Raw genomic sequence first — 19,834 nt, 5'->3', positions numbered from 1 at the left:
GGGGGGGGCGCGCATTGCACCTGTCAGTCAGCGCGTCACTTCCGCCAGTTGCCGCCGCTACCGTTGGGGACCCCCCGCTCGCCCGGGCGCGCTCGACCGACGGAGCGGCTGTGGCGAGGGACGGCGGCCGGGGCGGCAGCGCGGCGGCAGGAAGGGGCGGCTGAAGGAGGAGGCCTGCCAGGAGAGCGGAGAGGCGAGGAGAGGCCCGCGCCGGCCCCCGGGGTAGGAAGAGGCGGAGGAACCTGCTGCTGCTGCTGCTTCTGCTGCTGCTGCTGAGGACGGCGGGGAGGGCGAGTCACCCGGCAACGGTGAGGGGCTGCGGGGCGCATGCGCGGCGTGAGGGGCAGCGCGGGCCGAGGGTGGGTGGGAGGTGTGGGGGGGTAGCGGGGCCGTCGCCCCGTTTGCTGCGGCCTGGCCCGGGCTCCCCTGTGCTGGAGGCGGCTTGTGGGGCAGGGAAGGGCTTCAGGAACCTTCTGGGAGCAGCGCTGATAAAAGGGCGCGGGAACTTCCTCGTCAGGGCAGGGGAGGTGGCACAGGGCTGGGCGTGCGGCGGGGCTGCGTGTGCAGAAGTTGCTAGAGCCTTTCGGAGGGAGCTGTCAAGTGGTGTGCGATCGTTTTCCCAGGTTGCACTTGTGTCCCCAGGACCTTTCGAGGCGGCCCTGACAGCCAGCAGGGATTTCTTGGCTCTGCCAGCAGAATTGTCTGCCGAGCCTGTTCCCTCCTCCCACGGTGGATCAGCTTTATCCATCCCCCCCTGCGAGGGGACTTGGCACTCAGTCAGCGTTAGCCTAGCAGCTCCCTGTCGGCAAAGTTGGTTCCAGAAAGTCGCTAAAAATGTGAATACTAAGGCAACGTTAGCGTTAGGAACGGCAGTTTCTGGACTTAAGGGCTCCAGCCTGGGACCAGATGTATCTTCTGAGGAATCTGACAGTCTGGGTTCCCATTGTTCTGGGAAGCTCCTCAGGGATTTAAACATTTGAGTGCAAATGCTTCTTGCTACCAAAATTTGCTTTAACGTGAGATGCACCAATGTTAGGGTACTTCTAGGCTTGAAAAAAAAAGCCAAAAAACTCCCCACCCTTACAGTCAAACACCGCAGCTTGAACTCTTAATGCACAACTCATTTACGCTTAAGATCCTTGGTCTGGCTGCATTTTTAAATTTGTACAAAATTTGTTACTGCTCTCAGGCTTAAGGCGGGGAGTGGTGGTGGGGGAAGGTAAGGAATGAAGAAAGTAAATACCAGCTAATTACTCTTAAAAAAAAAACCCCAAAGCTTCATAAATCAAAACCTACACAGTTGTGGGTTTTTTTTCAGGTGTATATTCCTGACTATCCTTAGGGATGGGATAGTTAGTATGTGATTCTGGAATAAAATCTTGAATAGTATTAGCATTTAGTTAGTTTGTTCTCTCGAAATACTCAGCTGTCTGTATTTTTTTACTGCTAATTACTAGTAAATAGCTTCACATGTTCTTTGTTGCATAGATTTGAAGGTGTTTAGAATCTTATCTGCTTTGTCTGGTTTTTTATATTCTCTGGCACCATAGAAATCCTTCCCTTCTCTTGGCGACATTACAGTAAAGAATCAAATATCTCTTTTCTGAAAGCATCAAACTGGAAGTTTACAGTATTCTTTTTAGAAAAATCAGTCAAGTAAAATGTTTCGTGGTTCAAGTCAAAGAAGTTCACTGGGAGGAACTCCTGTTAATGCCTGATGCTTGCAGTTTTTGAGTTTGGCAAATATCTACTCAGTCTTAGTTTGGGCTCGTGCTGTATGTGCTGCTTGTAACATTGGAGGACTTTCTAACACCTCATTAAAAGACTTAGTTTAATATTTGTTATGTGTGGCTCATAATATGAGACCTGTACAAGCAGTGAAGCTTTTCTTTGTAATGTACATAACAGCATGTTTGCAGAAGCAGGTGGGGCTGAAGGAATATTCCATGTATTTGGAACTGACATGAGTAAGTTTCATGAAACCCTCTGCTTTCTGGGTGAGAAGACTCTTGGAGCATTTTTGTCCTTTTCAAAAATATTCAGTCTTTTGATCTCTGGTCTAATGTTTATAGTTCAGCAGCAATGCCCTTTTCTAGGGCACATTAGAAAGTAAGTAAAACCCGCCAAGTCCCAGGTGATTTTTTTAGGTTGGGTTTTTTTGTTTTTTGTTGTGGTGTGGTTTTTTGGAGTTTTTGGGGGGTTTTTTTGGTGGTGGTTTTGGTTTTTCCCTTCCCCACCCCTAAAAGAAAATACTGTAGCTCTTAAGGAGGAGGAAGTGATGTCGATGAGAGAATGCCTTCAAGTTGTCCTTAAATTGTGTGCTGCATTATTTTTTGCTGCCTTGTAAGCACAAAAACCAAAAATCAAGCAGCCAATGGGTTGAGTGTGGATTAACATCTTGCTGAGTGGTTCAGTATTTGGAAAGAGGTTGAAAGATGGTAAAAGTTTTAACTTTTTTTCTTGTATTGCAGAACCAGTTATACATTCATTAATCATTCAGATGTGAGGACTGTTACTTAGGAACCAAAAAATAACACTTTATCCAGAACATCTGAAAAGGAGATACAGAACTGAAGGACTATTGAAACCTCTATGAAGGGATCTGAAAGAGGCAAATTTTTCACATGCAGTTTTTAAAGCTCAGATGGATCAGTAATTTAGAGGCTGTATGTCTCATGTAAAAAATGTGTTCAGGCAGAGAGTGCAAGAGTTTCTCGTTGCTCTATGGAAAGTTAGTAAAAGTGGGCAATTCATTTTGGAGTCTCCCACTGTCTGTATTATTTTCTGTAAGTTATAAATTTTAACTGTAAAAACTTTGGGAATAATGACTGGCTGCCTCAAGGCTTTAGTAAATTCACATTTGGCTTAGTAGTTTTATACCAGCTTCATAGCCAGATGTTGGGATTTGTGGAAGTTCAGTCAATTCAGATGAATTGTCCATATTTTTACAGCCTTAAAATACAATACATTTGTTAAAAAACATAGTTTAGAAGGTGCTTATGGTGCTGGAAACCTGTTATGTTTGCAACATATGGGTGGAGTCATTCAGTACAAGACATGGGTAATACTTGGCAGCTGAATCTAGGACCATATTCTGATTTATACTGAAATGAATAGTTCTATTGTGACAGTAACAATTCTGCTCTTAGAGCCTCTCACCTGTGAATGTGTGAAAATATCCTGTATATTTGTCTTAAATTAAGAAAAATATGACAAACTTGAGCTTAAAATTAAGATACTGTGTTGTGTTTGTGTTCAGCTTGTAACAAAGACCGTGGTTGTAGAGGCTTTTTGATATTGCAATTTTTAAAATTATTTTTTATTTTTTCTTCAGTATCTGAGCACTTGTAAGGACGTTTGGGTGAGGCAGCTGCTCGACCAGAACAGAGTATCCGGTGGAACCCTGATTTGATTGTCCAGGTTCCAGTTTTATTAGCTGCTCCACTCACATGTCTCTCCTCTGTGTCCCCTGCAGTGTATTCAGGATTAAAATTTGTGCTCAGCTGTGTAGGGTAATAATACTTGCACAAAATTGAAAAGATGAGAGCTGGAATCTTATGAATGTGCTTCTTTCTTCCTTTATAGTCTTTTTTTTTTTTTTTTTAAATGTGTATAGTTGAAAGGTTTTTTTTTTCCCTTTTTTTGCTGAACTTCACATTTCATTTAATCTTTTGTTGTCCTGCCACTCTTTTAATGAAATCAGGTTACCTAGTTTTAGTCTGTAATGTAATATCCAACCTTGTGGTTTCTGATATCTTCAAATCTGATTGTGGTCAAGTTGCGACAAAAATTGATTTTGGAGGGGGCCTCATTAGCAATCTTTTTTTTTTTTTTTTTTTTTTCCCTTCTTCTCCTTCCCCTTATATTTCAAAGAGTCATTGCTGTGGAATTGAACTCTTAATAGAAATGGCCATGCTAAGACAGTCCTTTATTTTCATGGCACATGGTCATCATTTCTGATAGAGGCAGTGTTTCTATAATGAATGGATATTACATTTTTTAATGTTTTGAGTTCCAGTGTGTTTTTCTGCTTACCTGCTTGGGAGGGAGAAAAACATGCTGGTGATAAATGTATGTAATAGGATAACTTATGTATAATAAATTAAGCACATTATATATTTATAGTTTGGGGTTTTTTTTTGTGTGTCTTCGAGGTAGCTTGACTTCTGTTTTGAAATCTGTCTTAACAGCAGTGACAGCTGCTTTGGTTTTATAATGTGAACTTCTGAAGTTGCATAGTTTTACTGATAATTTCTTCCTGTTACTTTACTGTACTTGATAATCTCATTCCACTTCTGTTTTATCTGATGTTGTGGCAATTATACGTGTGTGGTTGGTGGAGTACAGCTTTACTGTGAGGGGAGGCAAATAGGATGAATATAATGGGCTGTTGCACAAGATACAAAAGGCTTTTTATTTATTAACTACTGTTTTTGAGAATGTGATGGGATCTGTGCAAGCAGGAAGTTTCTTTATAATTCTGCACATGTGCATTGGCAGCAGCAGCTGAGAGCAAATCTGGCAGTGTTCAGTGGTGGGTGTGAAGCAGCAAGCAAACATCTACTTTTTCTGGTACTGCTGATGGTTTCTAGTTCCTCTTGCTGCAACGTGGTTGTAGAAAGATCCTGAGTTGTAGCAATGCTGTTAAAAAGCCTTGGATTTTATCTAGTAAGTGAATATAAAATGGTATATTTGCATATCAAAACACTTTGGCTAAAGTTTTGGTGATCTCTCGGCTTGCACTTTTAAAATAGAGAATTTTACGGAATGTTGCTTGAAACAGTCACTGTACTTTAGGCTTTATTAATGTTTTTGCAGTACAGATGCTAAGTGCTCAGTTTGCTTCTTAAAATTTGCAGCTTTGTAGGTTTTTTTCCTAAATTTTGCACTTAGTCTAACTAAAGCATGTCCACTTTTCTGGGCATTGGATATGCCTCTTGTGGAGCTCTGTGTTTGGTGATGGGCTTTTTCAGAGTGTAGCCTGGTTTTGTCAGCTGAAATTGTAGACTAAACCTTAGTGACTGAAAACCAACTACTACTAAATGCTGTTTTTTCTTGGCATGTGAATTTTAAAAATTAAAAATTCTACCAGTTTTAGTTATAACTTTTTCAGAGGAGCCTTTATGAGGTTTTTTGTTGCTTTCTTCCGTGGTAAGGACATAAAAGGCTTAACTCAATTTGTTCTAATTTGTAAATTAGAAAGCTTGCCACTGCATTTCCTGGAAACAAAAATTACATTACTGTTGCATTCTGCTAAATTTGATGTTGTATTTTTCTTGGGTTCTTATTTGCTTTTTCAGAATAACCACAGTTTTGTCAATTGAATTTTTTCTGAGACTATCTCAGGAGGGGTGAGATGGAGAATTTCAGCTGGAGCTGAGGTCTGGTGTGTGTGTGTGAGAGAGGGAGTACACATGTGAACACAGATACATGCAAGTAGTGATCTTATTAATTAAAGAGCTGGCATTACATGCTTCTGCTGACTCCTTTTGTGCTTTTGTGCAAAACTGCAACAAGCTTGTTTCCTTTTGATTCCTATTTATTCAGAAATCAAACATCAACAAAGAGTTAATAACAGTACTAGGAAATCAAGGGAGCTGAAAATTTGCTTCTGCTTGAAAAGACTCTAACATGGCTTCTGTCAACACTGCAAGTTAGATTCTATAGTTATACTTATTTAAAAACATTATGCCTTTATGGGGAATGTATTCTTAAGAAATTAAAATAATAACTGAGCCCAGTTGTCTGATTTGCCAATGCAGACATCTGACTAAAATGCCTTTCTATAATTGATTTCACTGACAGTCAAAAAGAGGACATCTTGCTTTAAAAATCTATTTTGAGGTAATCTTGCTGGTTTAAAATGTCTTTATTTACATAATTTGGCCACTGAATTATACTACTTAGTACATAAATGTAGCTGTAAAATTGATTATTCTTTCTACATGGAGGATATTCTATGTCTCTTTGTATTCAAAGCACTTTCACAGCTCTTCATGCTTTTAACTATAATCTTGATACAAATATCATTTATCCTTTTCTGTGTCCTGGGGTTGTGGTAGTGTTCTGCTTGTTTGCCTAAAGCTTGGGCTGGGCATTTTTTTCGGGTTTTGGGTTGTTTGGCTTTGTTTGTTTTTTCCTCGAAGCTGTGTCCCTTACCCCAACTTATAGAAAATCAGTCAAAATTGAAAAGATGGCCTTGTTATCTGAAGAAAAACTGAAAGTCAGATGAGCAAAAGCTCTTCTGCCCAGGAGCACTTCATCCATTGGGCATATTGATAATAATTTGAGTATAAAAATGGCACAAAAATAATGAGTTAGTTTCAGTTGTTATCATCATGATGTTATGTTAAAAAAAACATATCTGCTTACTTTTATCTTGATAAAACTTTGGAGCTAGGAGAAGAGTGCTGGTTGCCATTTTTAAAAAAACCTAAGTTACAGAGTGTGTAGTAGAGCAGTTGCCAAGTGGGGTTGTATGTTCTACAGCAAGCTGGTACACAACCATTTCCCAGGCACACTTTGCTCCTGCTCCCACCTGGCATCCAGCTCCAGATGATGTCATTACATGAGGAAAGTTCCTGTGATTCCGTGTTGGAATCTGTGTCATAAGTTTAGGCCATTGTTTTGAAAGTCTCTTGGAACTTTGAACATTTCAAACTTAGCTTTATTTGGATTTCTCAGTATAGTGTGTTTACTGTATGCATCCAGAAGGACTTAAAAGATTTTGTCTAATTATAAGTAAGTCATATAATAACATAATACATCACTTTTATCAAAATATTTGAGACAACTCAATGCTTTTGTGGCATTTTGCTTGCAAGCAGACCTGCTTGTATTGCAGAAAAGAAGGATTGCTCCTCTGTACTGGAGGATGTGGATGTGTTGGGTAGGACCCTGAGTGCAGACATGTGGGGGGCTCACAGGGTAAAACCACTGTGGACTGGACAAGAGTCTGACCTTGAGCAGTGTTTCTTGACAAGTGATTTTCTTGCTCTATAACTTCTTTTTTCCATCCAAAAATCTTATATTTAGTTTTTACTTCTCATATGTTACAAAAAAAGTCAGTGGTGGTATCTGCTGATTCCACAAAATAATATATAAAAGCAGAGCAGACAGACAGTCACTGTTAGCTTTGGTTTTGGCTACACAGAGGATATGAATTTCTTACAAGATAAAACAAGCAAATAAATGAATTTTTTAAATAGTTGAGACTTGTGACAGAAATTCTACTTGCAGAATTAATGTTTTCGTTCTTCTGGCATGGTTTCAGTTTGTAGCCTTTTTTGTTTATTTTATTTTTACTTCATGTTGTTTCATTCTTTGTTTTAAGGAAAGATGGTGGAACCCTGAGGATGTTAATTTAAAACGACATCCATATATTTGTAGTTCAGCCAGTAATGTAAAAGCTGAACTAAATTTAAGTCTAAACTTTTTCATGGTGTTTCTCAAATATTAAGTTAGCCATGTATTCTGTGTTTTCTTTAGTGGCATTTCGTATGTGGGTGTGAATTCTCTAGTTGCCAAGATAAGTCAATACTATTATGATGGCAAAATGAAACTTGTGGTACTGTTTTCCCAGCAGATTCTGTGAAATACTTTCCTTGTTTAAAAAAAAACAACCCACACCTCCAATACCACCACCACTACCCCCCCAACAGGTTTTGCTTTATAAATAAGATATGAGAGCACTGAAATGCACAACACAGAAATGAAACACAGTGCTGTACCCTTATTTAACATGCTTGGGCTCAAGATGTTGCATAGGACATATTATATTTTGGGTTTTTTTAAGCCTTTTGTAAAATTGTGGTATAACACATGATCATTATAAGGCATATTTTTGTCTGTTTAGTTTTCTGTAGTTAAGTGTTGTAGAGCACTATGGTAGCTTAGGGGATCTTTGTAAGTGCTTGAAGTAACAAGGCGTGATAAATTGAGAAAGATGAAACAAGAATATTTTATCATAAAACAGAGTGTTTTGTTTTTAATCAGTTTTGCAATCTATCTGCTTCACAAGAGAAATTGGGAGGGGGAAGCACGTGTTCAAAAGGGTCAGGATAATATAAGCAAAAGTAGAAAATGTTGACTGAATGGATCAGCTCCTGTTCTTTGAGATGTTTGATCATGGCTGAAATAAATAAAAAAACCCCAAACAAACAAAAAACCCACAGTATTTATTAGCATTTCTAAAATACTCTAGAAATAATTGTGAAGTTTATGTATCTTGTCCAAGATTTCACATGTGTCTCCATGGAAGTTGTGTATGTCCTGTGTTAGTAGATGGGAAGTGGGAAAGCTGTTGATCACTGTAAAAAGTGGAGATATAATATTTAATTATTAACAGGTTTTGAGCCTATCCTTAGTTTTACAATGTTGGAAATAACATGAAATAAAATTCAGAGGGGTTCAGATAACTTTTTAGAAGTTTCTGTCTTTTTCTGGACTTGGTAAATGTTATACACGTTGTATCAGAACCCATGAAGGTAACACCAAAGCTTGTACTAAAAGGCAAAAGGCTTCAGTGCTCTGAAAAGGAAGTGATGTGTATCAGGATACATTGAATTGTGTGTAGATAAGAACATGTGCATCAGAGAGGGTGAAAAATTGGCTTTCATGAATTCTTCCAGGTGATAAGCCACATACAATTTTGTTTAAAGTATAAGCTTGGGTTGTAAGTCCAGTTTTGCTCTAACAATGAAACAACCAGACTGGTTTAACTTCATTGGTACTCTGCCAAGCTAGTTAAATACAAGTTAGTCTCTTTTTATAATTTATTTATTTTTGTCTCCTGTATGGAAATTATGTTCAGATGTTCAGGTAGCCTGTTTGTCTTCAGCACCTGGTAACAATGGCTGTGCTTTCATGTTGTCAAACTAAGAGCAAATTTATCTTTGCTAAGAAAGCTGGACCTCAGGATTGTTCATTTGGTGCTTAATTATAAAGAAGTGGTTGCTTCTAATTTGTTTTTTTATTAGGTGATGTTTGTTTTGAAGGTTTGTTTGTTTATTTTAGCCAGGCAGCCTGAAGCTTTGGGCAGGTCCAGCAAACATCTTTTCTTTTTTTTTTTTTTTTCTCCCAGCTTCCCTTAGCCCTGCAGCAGGGCTAACATGAGTTTGGTTCATTGTGGGTAGGTTAACTTTAGTAGAACTTGAAAATAGATTGCATCCGTTGTAATGCTTGAAAAATTGCATGATATATTGGGACTGACTGAAATCTACTTGCACGATGAGAATATGTTGACTGTCCCTTAATATACCAAAATACTACTAATAAAAAAATGGCTGGGTAGTGACTTTTTAAATTATAGGAGAGTCATGAATTGCAACTGCTTCACTGAAATCTGGCAGCATCTTTTAGTAACTAAGATTACACAATGACAGATTATACTGTAACTGGTTAAAAAAAAAAAAAATCTCAGACCAGGATCCACTTTTAAGGTCCACATTAACAGATTTACAACCCGTTTGTAATACAAAACAATATGCAGAGGCAGATGACAGGAACAAGAAAGAGTATTGATCAGTATTGCTTACATTGATAGGCAAAGATTTAAACACCTGTGAACCTGAAATATTTTTTTGCTCTAGGCTGCAGAGCAGTAAAATTTTGAGGAGGGTGAAGCAGTCTTGCGTAGAGCTTATGGCTCCCTTAACACAAGTGCAGTTTGGGGAGGCTTGGGAGCAGGAAAATGTTACTTATGCAGGCTGTTGGAGGGACTGGATTGCTGGTGTCACAGGCTATGAAGGGCTTAGCACTTGGTGCTCAAGTAGGAGCATGAGGCTGTCAGAAGTTGGAAAGAAGGGTGAAGTTGTTTTGTTCTGATGTGCAGTAGAAAGAAGGGGGCACGGGGCAGGTACTTTTCTGAAGTGTTTCGGCTGAATTCTTGTGTTGATTTCAAATTATGAAACACAAAGTTTGACCACTTGTGTTCACTACTTTAACTTGGGTGGTTCTAGGGACTCTGACTTGGGAGGAGTTGCTTCTTATAACCAGATCAGATGATCATTTGAACTCTGAACTGGCAGCTTGGACATGTAATCGACTTTTCTAGAAACCCACTGAAAATTGATTGACTCTATGCTTCTTAGGTAGGACTTTGCTGGTTTTTGCTGTGCCATTTAAAGATAGTGTGCCTGAGATCCTTCTAAATATTTTTATAATCATTAAATGTTTTAGTATGGTAGGAACTATGAAACACTCCTGTGTAACCTTGACTTGACAATGAAAATTCCTCAAATGTGATGTTTAAACTTGTGACTGACGTTTGAAAACTATATGGTCTAACAATTATTTTTCCTTATTTTCAGATTAACTGCTGAAGTACTGATCGAGTTCTGCTATTCTTCAATGAGGAACTACAGGCTGATCTTTTGCCATAATCTTAAACAACCATAAATGACAAAAGAATGCTTGGTCAGTGAGGGCAGCTGGCGCATAAAACGTTTTTCAAACTCGGCTGTTTAAGTACTCTGAGGTAAGTTTCTTAAACTAACTTACTCATACTCAGCAAAAAAAAACACCCCAAAAAACAAAAAACCCTAAGGGAGTTACAGATTTCAGTATTTCTAATCTATTAGAATTTTCCAATCCATTAGTATAACAGAGAATTAATTTTGACTGCAGTGCTTTGACTAACAGTATTCATCTTCTATGTGCCACCCCCTGGAAGTGACTGCTTGCATTTAAGCAAATATGTTTTATTTTTCTAATTTATTTTGAAAAGACAGGTTTTTTTCTTTGCTAGAAGAAATATTGTGGTTTTGACAGGATAACACTTTAATGAGTCACTTTTATTACTGCCTTTGGTGTAATACCTTTGTTATCTGTCTAGATCCTGTATCAAGCGAAGACTTGCAAGTAAAGCTTGAGCTTCTGCATGATAGGAAGTATTGTATCCCTGAGCAACTAGAAACTAGTTGTGTTTTTGTTTAATTTGATGCAGATGTTGAAAGCTTTACTGTGTAGACCAGAAAATAACAAATACATTGGAACTTGATTGCGGTGCAGTCATGTATCACAGAATACTTCATCATTTAACGTAACTGAAATGTATGGGTTTGGTTTTGTATGATCTGCTGGTTTCATTTGTTCTGGAGAAGTTTTTGTGATGGAATTCCAAAGCCTGACTGATACATACTGTCAGAAAATGTAGTGAAGAATCTAGCTCTCCCAAAGTCCCTTTGAACTTAAGCAACAATGTAACTAGAATTTTCGGAATTGCCTTTGCTGGTGTATATGTTCTTGTTGGTCCTTTATGTAGAATTGAAGAGAACATTTCAGTAATAGTAATTTATCTGATTAGCTGCATTTGGAGTTATTACAGAACTCTTAAATTGGTGAACTGATTAGAGAGACTAGAGAGTATTTGATTGGGTACTTAAAGCATGTTATATTACAGATTGATACTGTCTGTGGTGTATACTGGTGTGATTTTTGGTTTTATTTCCTCTTATTTGACAGAAAAGACAGCTTTGATTTTTGGCTGGAAAAAGATATGAGGAAGAGCTCCTCTCCTTCCTTGAGTAACTGCAACTCTGTTCTTGCTAACAAAATATTTGGAATTCCACTTGATGAGCTGCAGCAAGAAGGGCAACCAGACAATGAGGTTCCATTCATAGTCCGCCATGTCGTGGACTATATTGAGGAACATGGTATGTATTGTCTTGCTGTAACTTGAAATAATATATGTAGCTGTTATTCTTATGTAATAGGTTGTGGGTTTTTATAGTATTTGTTTTTTTTTAAGTTACTTCAATTAAATGTGATTTGGGTTTGGGTTTTTGTGATGACCATTTCTTTACTCACGTTATGTTTTTCACTTATTTCGAGCTATCAAAAATAGCTGTAGGATACTGTTTAGTAGGATACTGTCTGTTTAGTAGGATGCTTCATAGGAAGTGGTGTGTTTTAGGTACTGCTGATATTTACTCTATTATTTAATGTTAGCTGGCATAAGAATGTTTTTTTGGGAAAAGGACTTACAAAACTGTTGTCTTCCATTGTCTGAAAGTCTTAATTCAGCAAATGAATTGTGCATATCTGACTCTCAGTATTTTCTGATGCATTTGTCTATGCTAGATCTAAAAGTTTATTTTTGCAACTTCTTTTTTACCAAGGGGGTCTGGAACAAGAAGGACTTTTTCAAGTCAATGGGAATGCTGAGACAGTGGAGTGGCTTCGGCAGCGATACGATAACGGAGAAGATGTGGACCTGGTTAAAGAAGCAGATGTACCCTCAGCTATTAGCCTTCTTAGATTTTTTCTTCAAGAACTTCCAGAGCCAGTTATCCCTGGCAGTTTGCACATACATTTGATGCAACTTTCTCAAGGTAATAATTATTTTTTGGTGCTGCGTTTTGATTTTCTTATTTTAAGAGTAAGAGCTAGTATTATATTGAGATTTATATTGGCACTAAGTTTCCTGGGTTTGCAATATTATTTATCAGAACTGGATATGGGCTTGAGGTACACTTACTTGGTGTACAAATGCAGTTTCCTTTTATGAGTTTTAAAATATGATGTGAAAATTGGATGTTTTCCATCTTTGAGAAGATGGTTGTGGAAAGCTTTACATATGGGTTGTCTTGGGAAAAAGAGCTGTTCTTTAGCAGTCCACATTTAGTTCCCTTTTGTAAAATTCACTTAAACTGGCAGTTTATTGTCTTTCTTTTACTCTTTAAAATATAGTGCAGTGATTTCACAAAGTCTTAAAGGTACCTCTATTAAGGAAATAAAACCACAAACTCTTCATGCTAGAATTAGATTTTTGTTTTCCTGTACTCAGGTTTTGGCTTTTGATATTTTGACTGTCTGATAGACATATCTCTGTTAGTGACAAGAATTACAACATCAGCTCTTGAGCAGACCTTCAGTGTCCTTAGGTTAAACTTAGTTCTCCAAACAAGTTGTTTATACAGCAAGATGTGGCAGATAATACATCTTCTGGGGCTCATTCTGTGCAGGCCTGCTGATGGTTCCTCAAAGGGAGGTGATTTTAGTAATTGAAGTGTGAATTAGACCTCAGTGTGCTAGGCCATATATCCCTGTATATTCATGGTTTACTGTCAGAGAACTTCAGCTGCAGATAATGTTCTCACTTGAGGTTCTGGCTGTTGTTTAGAACCTAAATTTTAAGACAGAGTGGTTAGACAAAACATCTGGTTTTTCTTTTTTGTTTTTCTTTTTTGTTTCTTTTTTTTCAAGGTCTGCTTTGTGAAAGCATTTTTCTAGCTTGTTTTGCTGTTGTTTCCTGAACACATTTCTGGAGGAAAAACTAACAATTTTCATTTTATTGTGTTACTGTGTTGAGAGAACTACTTTTCTGTGCCTGGTCACCTGTATTCAGATACTGTAGGTGTAGACTTTGTACAAGTGAAGCCCTGCACTGTCTATGTTTGCTGTTGCTATGCATAAATACAGCAGGGAATTTACTTGCTTCTTTCATTGGATATTAAGAACTAGGATGTCTCAGCTCTTTCATCTAGGGAGGCAGAGTGACTGCTCATAATTTTCAAACATCCTTTTTCCATTTTAACTGGTGTGAGAAGGGTTTTGAAATATCTGGAAAAGAAGGGGAGGTTTATTGATGTTAATTTTTCTCCTGTTTTGTTTCCCTAACGTTTCCTTTATAAGGAATCTCTGTTAGGTGCAAACAATTGTAAACTCTTTGAACTGTGCTGCCTATAGGGTTGTTTATGTAACAAATGAGATTTGTGGGGAGATACTTTGATGAAGGATATAGTTAGTTGTAGTGTGAGAATGAGTAAGTTCTATGGCAACACTTTTTCATGTATGAAACGGAATCAGCAAGCTTCAGGTTAAATGTGTGTTAGGATGATTGCACTGAGATTGGTTGTACTCATGAGTTCAGTATTACAGAAGGAAGCAGAGTGTTGAGAATGGGATGTTTTATAGGAAAAAGTGACAAAGTGGGTAACTCATCTTGAGATGGGGAGAATTTTTCTTTTATGTTAGCTTGCCATTTCTAGAGCTGTTGCTGTGTGTAGAGCTCTCCTGCAAAGCAATTTTTATAACAGTGGTAACAAAAGGATATGGAGGAGCTGGCCCTATGTAATCAGACCTGCAAGCTGAAAACTACTGATTGGAATTGCAGAAGAGAATCTGGTAGAAACCATTGATTGAGGTTATCAATTTCTGCTTCATAGAAGAAATAAAATCTGCAGTTTAATTTATCATTAAGAAAGTAATCTCATGGTACTGTGCTGTGGAATGAAGACTGGGGAGGGTTTTTTAATGTACTTCTGCCTCTTGATCACTGCTCCAGACCTCTGAAATAATTGAAAAAGAGCAATGGAACAGAGAGAAACTGAGAGGATGAGATGGTAGGACAGAAATATTGCTATGAAGAGCTACCACTATAAATGCTCTTCATATATGTGGGTTGTACACTACAGGTTTTGGGGTGGGGTTGTTTTTTGCCTTTTTCCATGGAGAAATTTTATCCAAGAATCTCAGAAGAAACAAATTCAAGTCAAATTCTGACATTTTTAAGCTGTGGTCTGACTAAATTTATTATACTTCAGAAGAAAGTAATTCTTGCCAGAGTCAAAAAGTTGATAAATACCAAATGTGAAAAAGCAAGTGGTTTATTTATGTGATTAAAATATTTTTATTACATTTTTCAGATTATAATAACGAAGATGAATTTGGAAGAAAGTTGAGGTTCCTCTTGCAGCAGCTTCCACCTGTTAATTACAGTTTGTTAAAGTTTCTGTGTAAATTTTTAGCTAATGTAGCATCACATCATGAAGAAATTTGGTCAGCAAGTTCTTTAGCTGCAGTCTTTGGCCCGGATGTTTTTCAGTAAGTTATTTATAATAGTTCATACAATGTTTTAATGTGAATTTGAAAGTGTATGTCTGTAGTCTGAAATCTTTCCTAGTCCATGAGTAGCAACAGCAAGTACACAATGTATTTTGGGTAGTATCTTTATTTCTCTTGTCCCTCACCTTGATTTTGTCTTAGAGTTTTGCTTAGATCTAGACAACTGCTTTTATATGAACTATGGCACTAGAAACCACTTGATATTGCAGTGCTGTACATATGCTGAGGTTCAAATTTGTTAGAGATAGTGTGTGTGATTACTGCATGAAGTGAGAGAGCTTTTAAATTACAAACATACCTGGGTTTCCTTTCTGTGGGAAAGTACTTCAATTTCAAATAGGCCTCATGAAATGTTAATTGACTAAATAGTTGTTACTTCATCACTTTAAAATGTAAAGAAGTGTAAAGTGTTATAATGCAGTGTATGCTGAAATTTCTGTGTTCAGAATGCATTAGGGATAATTGTGGCAAGTGTAGCCCTTAGTCATAGAAGTCATTCACAAGAGTTCTTTGTGGAAAGAACTGGCTTTAGATTTTTGAACTAAAACTGTGTTGAAATCTTCAGCATTTACACAGATGTGGAGGATCTGAAAGAACAAGAAATAGTTAGCAGAATAATGGCGGGACTTCTAGAGAACTACTATGAATTCTTTGAAAATGAAGAGGAAGATTTTTCATCTACTAATGATTTAAGCTCAATAACTGAGCAGGTAAGAACACTCGAAGTGGCAGCATATTATCACTTAAGGATTTGTTATGCACATTTATGTTTATGAAAGATATGTTGAAATACAGTTTTAGTATTTTTGTTTTTTTGTTCAAACTGACAAAATCAATGCATTTTCTTAATGTAGATGTGCTTGTGAAATTGTTGCCTTGTAGTAAGTATAGCTGTGCTATGTGGCAACCTAAGTAAGAACTAAAAAACCAGCCCAACACAGCTGCTGTTACATTGTATAAATAGTGTATCTTTTAAATTATCTTTTTAGGAATGGCAGCAAATGCAGAACCACACAGTTATTTAGGTTAGATATTAGGAATAATTTCTTTACTATGGGTGAATGAGTCACTGGAAGAGGTTGTGCAAACTTATTCAGTCCCTTTCCTGGAAGTGTTCAAGGCCAAGTTGGATGGGGCATGGAGCAACCTGTCTAGTTGAGAGGTGAACCTGCTCATGACAGGAATGTTGAAACTAGATGATCTTTAATGTCCCTTCCAACCTAAACTATTCTGGGATTCTGTGACTGCTAGATTCACCTGTCCCTGTAATAGTATCCATTATGACTCTTCTGTCTTTCCTCACAAGAACTTTGTGAAGGGAAATACCATGCCACACTGGGATGAGTGGAGATGGAGAGTTGCTAAGGAAATGAAAATGTTGTATTGTGGTACAACCCTATTTTTTTGGCAACTTTTTTTAATACTAACCAGTTGTGGTATATAAGTGGTAATGCACAGGAATACCTTTGTATAATCAAAGCCAGGTTCATGAACTCTTCCTCAGAAGTAAGGAAAGCTACAGCCTGAGTTTGCTTATGTTTAGCTGTCTTAAGAAATGCTGTATTTTCTTTAAAGTGGAAAAAAAAATAAGTAACCAGCAATTTCTAAGGAAGGTAACAAGGAATATATAACTTTTAAAGCCTAGCTGTCCCAGCTCTAGCAAGACAGGTCAGGCAAGTACTGGGGCAGGTGGTTGCTTCCTCTTCCCTGCAGTAAACACCTTATCTGTTGTGCTGGTCTGCTAAGTGTGGGCAGCAAGATCTGGATTGAGCAGCTTCTCTGCTGGCTCTTCTAGCAATGTGCTGCAGCTTTTAGCACCTCCTTGCTTGCAGTCTGGCTGGTGCTGAGAACTGACACAGCTCTGCTGCATGCTGGAAGTTTTTCAGTGAAGCTGGGCTGTAGCTTCTGCAACCAGAGGCTGAGGACTGTCATCTGAGGTTGGGAAGTATTGTGAGTTGGTCTGTGCTCTCATGCTTTGAGACTGACTTGCCTCTGGGACACTATCCATTTTACCAAAAGGGTTTCCCAAGCATAACAGTCTATGTGGTTTGTGGTTTTGATTTTATTTTTGTTTTTTCCCTAAGTTCGAGGCCTGATGGGACATCCCTTTAATTTCATGGTGTCTCCACCAGATGTCAACAGTGCACTTCTGTTGGGTCCTGCTCCCTCCCAGTGGGTGCAGTGGGAGTGCCTAAGGGCTTCTCTGGGTGCAGCCCTGCTGGCATCTGGCTGTGTGTGTGTGGGCTTGTCCTTGGTTCACTGGCCCATTCCCTTGCAATTAGAGGGGAAAATTTGGATAAAAACATTCTTACCCTGCATATAGTGCTATAGAACACATCATATACCTTTTAAAAATAAACACTTCCTCTCTGCCTTCTGTGTAATTTTAAACTTCCAAATGTTCAGTTTTTTCTCAGATCAGTGGTTTTGGTTTAGACTTATGTGGCAGGTATTGTTTTCTTGAGACAGCTGCTGCTACTGTATTTTTTGGGTCTGCAAGTTGGGGAGATCAGTAATCAGTCACAGGGGGGCTTTGCAAATCAAAGCAAGCACTTCTTGCCTTGGTTCTGTGCCTTGTGATGTCTGTGTGGCCAGGATTTTCATATTTCTTGATTCTGCTTGTGTTCCTTTATTGCATCAAAAGTGCTGCTTTTTTTTTCTTTCTTTCTTTTTTTTTTTCTTTTATCCAAAGGGGTTATGTTGCTTTTTAATGCTGTGGAATATATTGTTTTCCAAAGAAGAATAATGTGGGTTTTTTTTAAATTGAAAATGTGCAAGTATTTTGGTTTTATGTCTTCATGCTCTTTTAATTCCTTGCACCTGTTTTGAAGAGCTTTTCAAGTCATTAATTGTGAATAAATCTTTTTATTAGATAAATGATCTCTTGGAAGAGGAGGAAGATGTAAAGCTTGAGCAGTCTGAAGAAATTCCAGAAGATGGCACAGAGAAAGCTGCTGAAAGGCCAGCTGTGGTGCATCTAGATATGACAGGGAGTCTCTCAGATTCCAGGAATGTTACAGCATCAACAAGGTAACTTGTTTCTGCCCTGGGGTTTGGATTTAAAGTTTGGAGTATAGTCTGTTCTGTCTGAAAGAGAGAAGCTGTCAGACTTTTTATGCAAGTGGTGGCATCTACAAACAAGCTTTACAAGTCTGTGCAGCTCTTGTAGTTAAATATAAAATAAAATAACTGTTCCCAAATTCACAAGTGAAATGCCTGTAGAACTCAGACTGGATTAACTATAGTGATTTATGGAGAGAAAGGGGATAAGGGCATTTTCAGTGTAACTGTAAAGTGTTATTTAAACAGTAAATTTTGTAGCAGAAACAGGAAAAGTATCTGACTACTGGTAGATGCAAACCCATCCTGTGCCATCTTTTCACCACTCCCTTTCATGGGGAAGTCCTAGGACTCCTTTGTGTCACATGCTCATGAGCATCTACGTGTCCTTGCATGACCCTAATTTGTTTCTAAGCCCATGAAAATTTGTTTGTCAGGGTTTTCTTTAAATGCTCAGTTTGGTCAGGTGTTAAGTGAGGACAGTACTTTTTCAGCTGAGTAGTTTAGAATATATTTTATTAACAATTGTTATGAAGACTGTAGGTGTGATTACTTTCTGAAAATATGCTACAGAGAGAAAACACCACCAAGAGGAACTGTATATGCCCAAAAGTGCAGTGGGGAGAGTAAGTAGGATAATACTGACCATTAATGATTTTTAGGTTGAAATTTAGACATCCTAAAATGCTTCTAGGAGAGGAAGGAAATTTGGAGCACTTCAAAGGTGGCATTTTGTAAGGTTATATGTGAGACTTTGTAGAATGGATTCCTTGCAAAAAAAACTTGATTGGAGGGTGCAGAGAGTCCCCTTGATTTGATTTAAAGAGAAGGCTCTGGTACTCTGTGGCTGTGCAAATTGACTTGTTAATACATGTGTAAAACACCTGAAGATCCTCCTTTAGTTAAATTGTGCCAACTAAGTTTATCTCAGAGGCTGATGTGTCTTTGTCATATCAATGTAGGAGTGATATGCCTGGCACCTTACCTGCATTGTTGAGGTTTAATTTGTTAGCAGCTTTTTAGAAAAACTTACTAGAAAAATGCCTAGAATGCCAACATCTGGTATGGTCTGAACAGGTGTAATGGCTGCTGAAGCTTGAGGGAGGTTGTTGATCTGCTTAAGTGCTGGACTCTGTTTGGATGGGCTCTGCTGGCAGAGAGCTGTGAACAAATTTAGAAGTTGCCAAGTGTAATATTGAAGTGGGAGTCAGCTTCTAATAAAGAGTAATCCTCATAAAAGTTATGCATTAACTTCAAATGGTGTTTCCATTTCAGAGCTTACTGTCATTTGCTTGTAATACACAGGTTTGTTTTACTTGCTTGTAAGTACACAAGTTATAACTGTAAGGCTGCTTTACTTGTGTTACAGTTGACATAGCTCTACAGCATGTGTGAGGTGTGGGCATTGCATGTAAGAACTTGTAGGCAGAGGTAAGGAAGAATCTTTAAGCATGACTAAAAGCACAGAAATGCAGGGGAAATCACAAGTGCTTAAGACTGAGTGGTGTCAAGAACGTGGCTTTTGAGTTGAAATCTGTTCAGCTGCTTGGCCTCCCACTTCCTTCTATTTCATTGTGAGAGTTTGTAAAATACAGACTAATTAGAGAAACATAATTCTGTTCTGTATTGGTTTTAATTTATATTATATTAGTTAATTATCCTTGTCAGTAATAGAGCTGTTTAATTTTAGTTTTGTGCTAAGTTTAGAAAGTTGCTGCAGCTGGAACTTCTACAAAACTGTTGCTTCTTCAAGTTTTAAAGCAATTTAAATATTCACAGGTATTTAGTTCCTTGTGGAATGTGTAATTGCAGCAGTAGTGACAAACTCAACATGTTTGAGAGTTTAAATTTGATAGCCTGAAGAGAAAAACATTTTTACTCAATGTTTAGGGTTAATTAAAAATTAATAGGCTTTAATTACAGTTGG

General features: G+C 38.0%; 1 protein-coding gene across 4 annotated transcripts in view; it reads left to right on the top strand.

Annotated features, from left to right (window-relative positions):
• FAM13B (family with sequence similarity 13 member B) overlaps positions 1–19,834 on the top strand; it is a 44,795-nt gene continuing 24,961 nt past the window's right edge. Inside the window, exons 1-7 of one of the 4 annotated variants that reach the window (XM_071758473.1) lie at positions 1–308; positions 10,311–10,477; positions 11,464–11,654; positions 12,120–12,332; positions 14,649–14,826; positions 15,413–15,557; positions 17,720–17,877. In XM_071758473.1, coding sequence (XP_071614574.1) covers positions 11,498–11,654; positions 12,120–12,332; positions 14,649–14,826; positions 15,413–15,557; positions 17,720–17,877 — 851 coding nt within the window. In that variant the 5' untranslated portion in view covers positions 1–308; positions 10,311–10,477; positions 11,464–11,497. The remainder of the gene's footprint in view (positions 309–10,310; positions 10,478–11,463; positions 11,655–12,119; positions 12,333–14,648; positions 14,827–15,412; positions 15,558–17,719; positions 17,878–19,834) is intronic. The other 3 variants (XM_071758475.1, XM_071758472.1, XM_071758474.1) reach the window with 3 other exon arrangements.

This window comes from Heliangelus exortis, chromosome 15, assembly GCF_036169615.1.
Source record: "Heliangelus exortis chromosome 15, bHelExo1.hap1, whole genome shotgun sequence".
Taxonomy (NCBI): Eukaryota; Metazoa; Chordata; class Aves; order Apodiformes; family Trochilidae; genus Heliangelus; species Heliangelus exortis.
The sequence above is the reverse complement of the archived record's forward strand: the minus strand, read 5'-3'. Positions and strand labels throughout refer to the sequence as shown.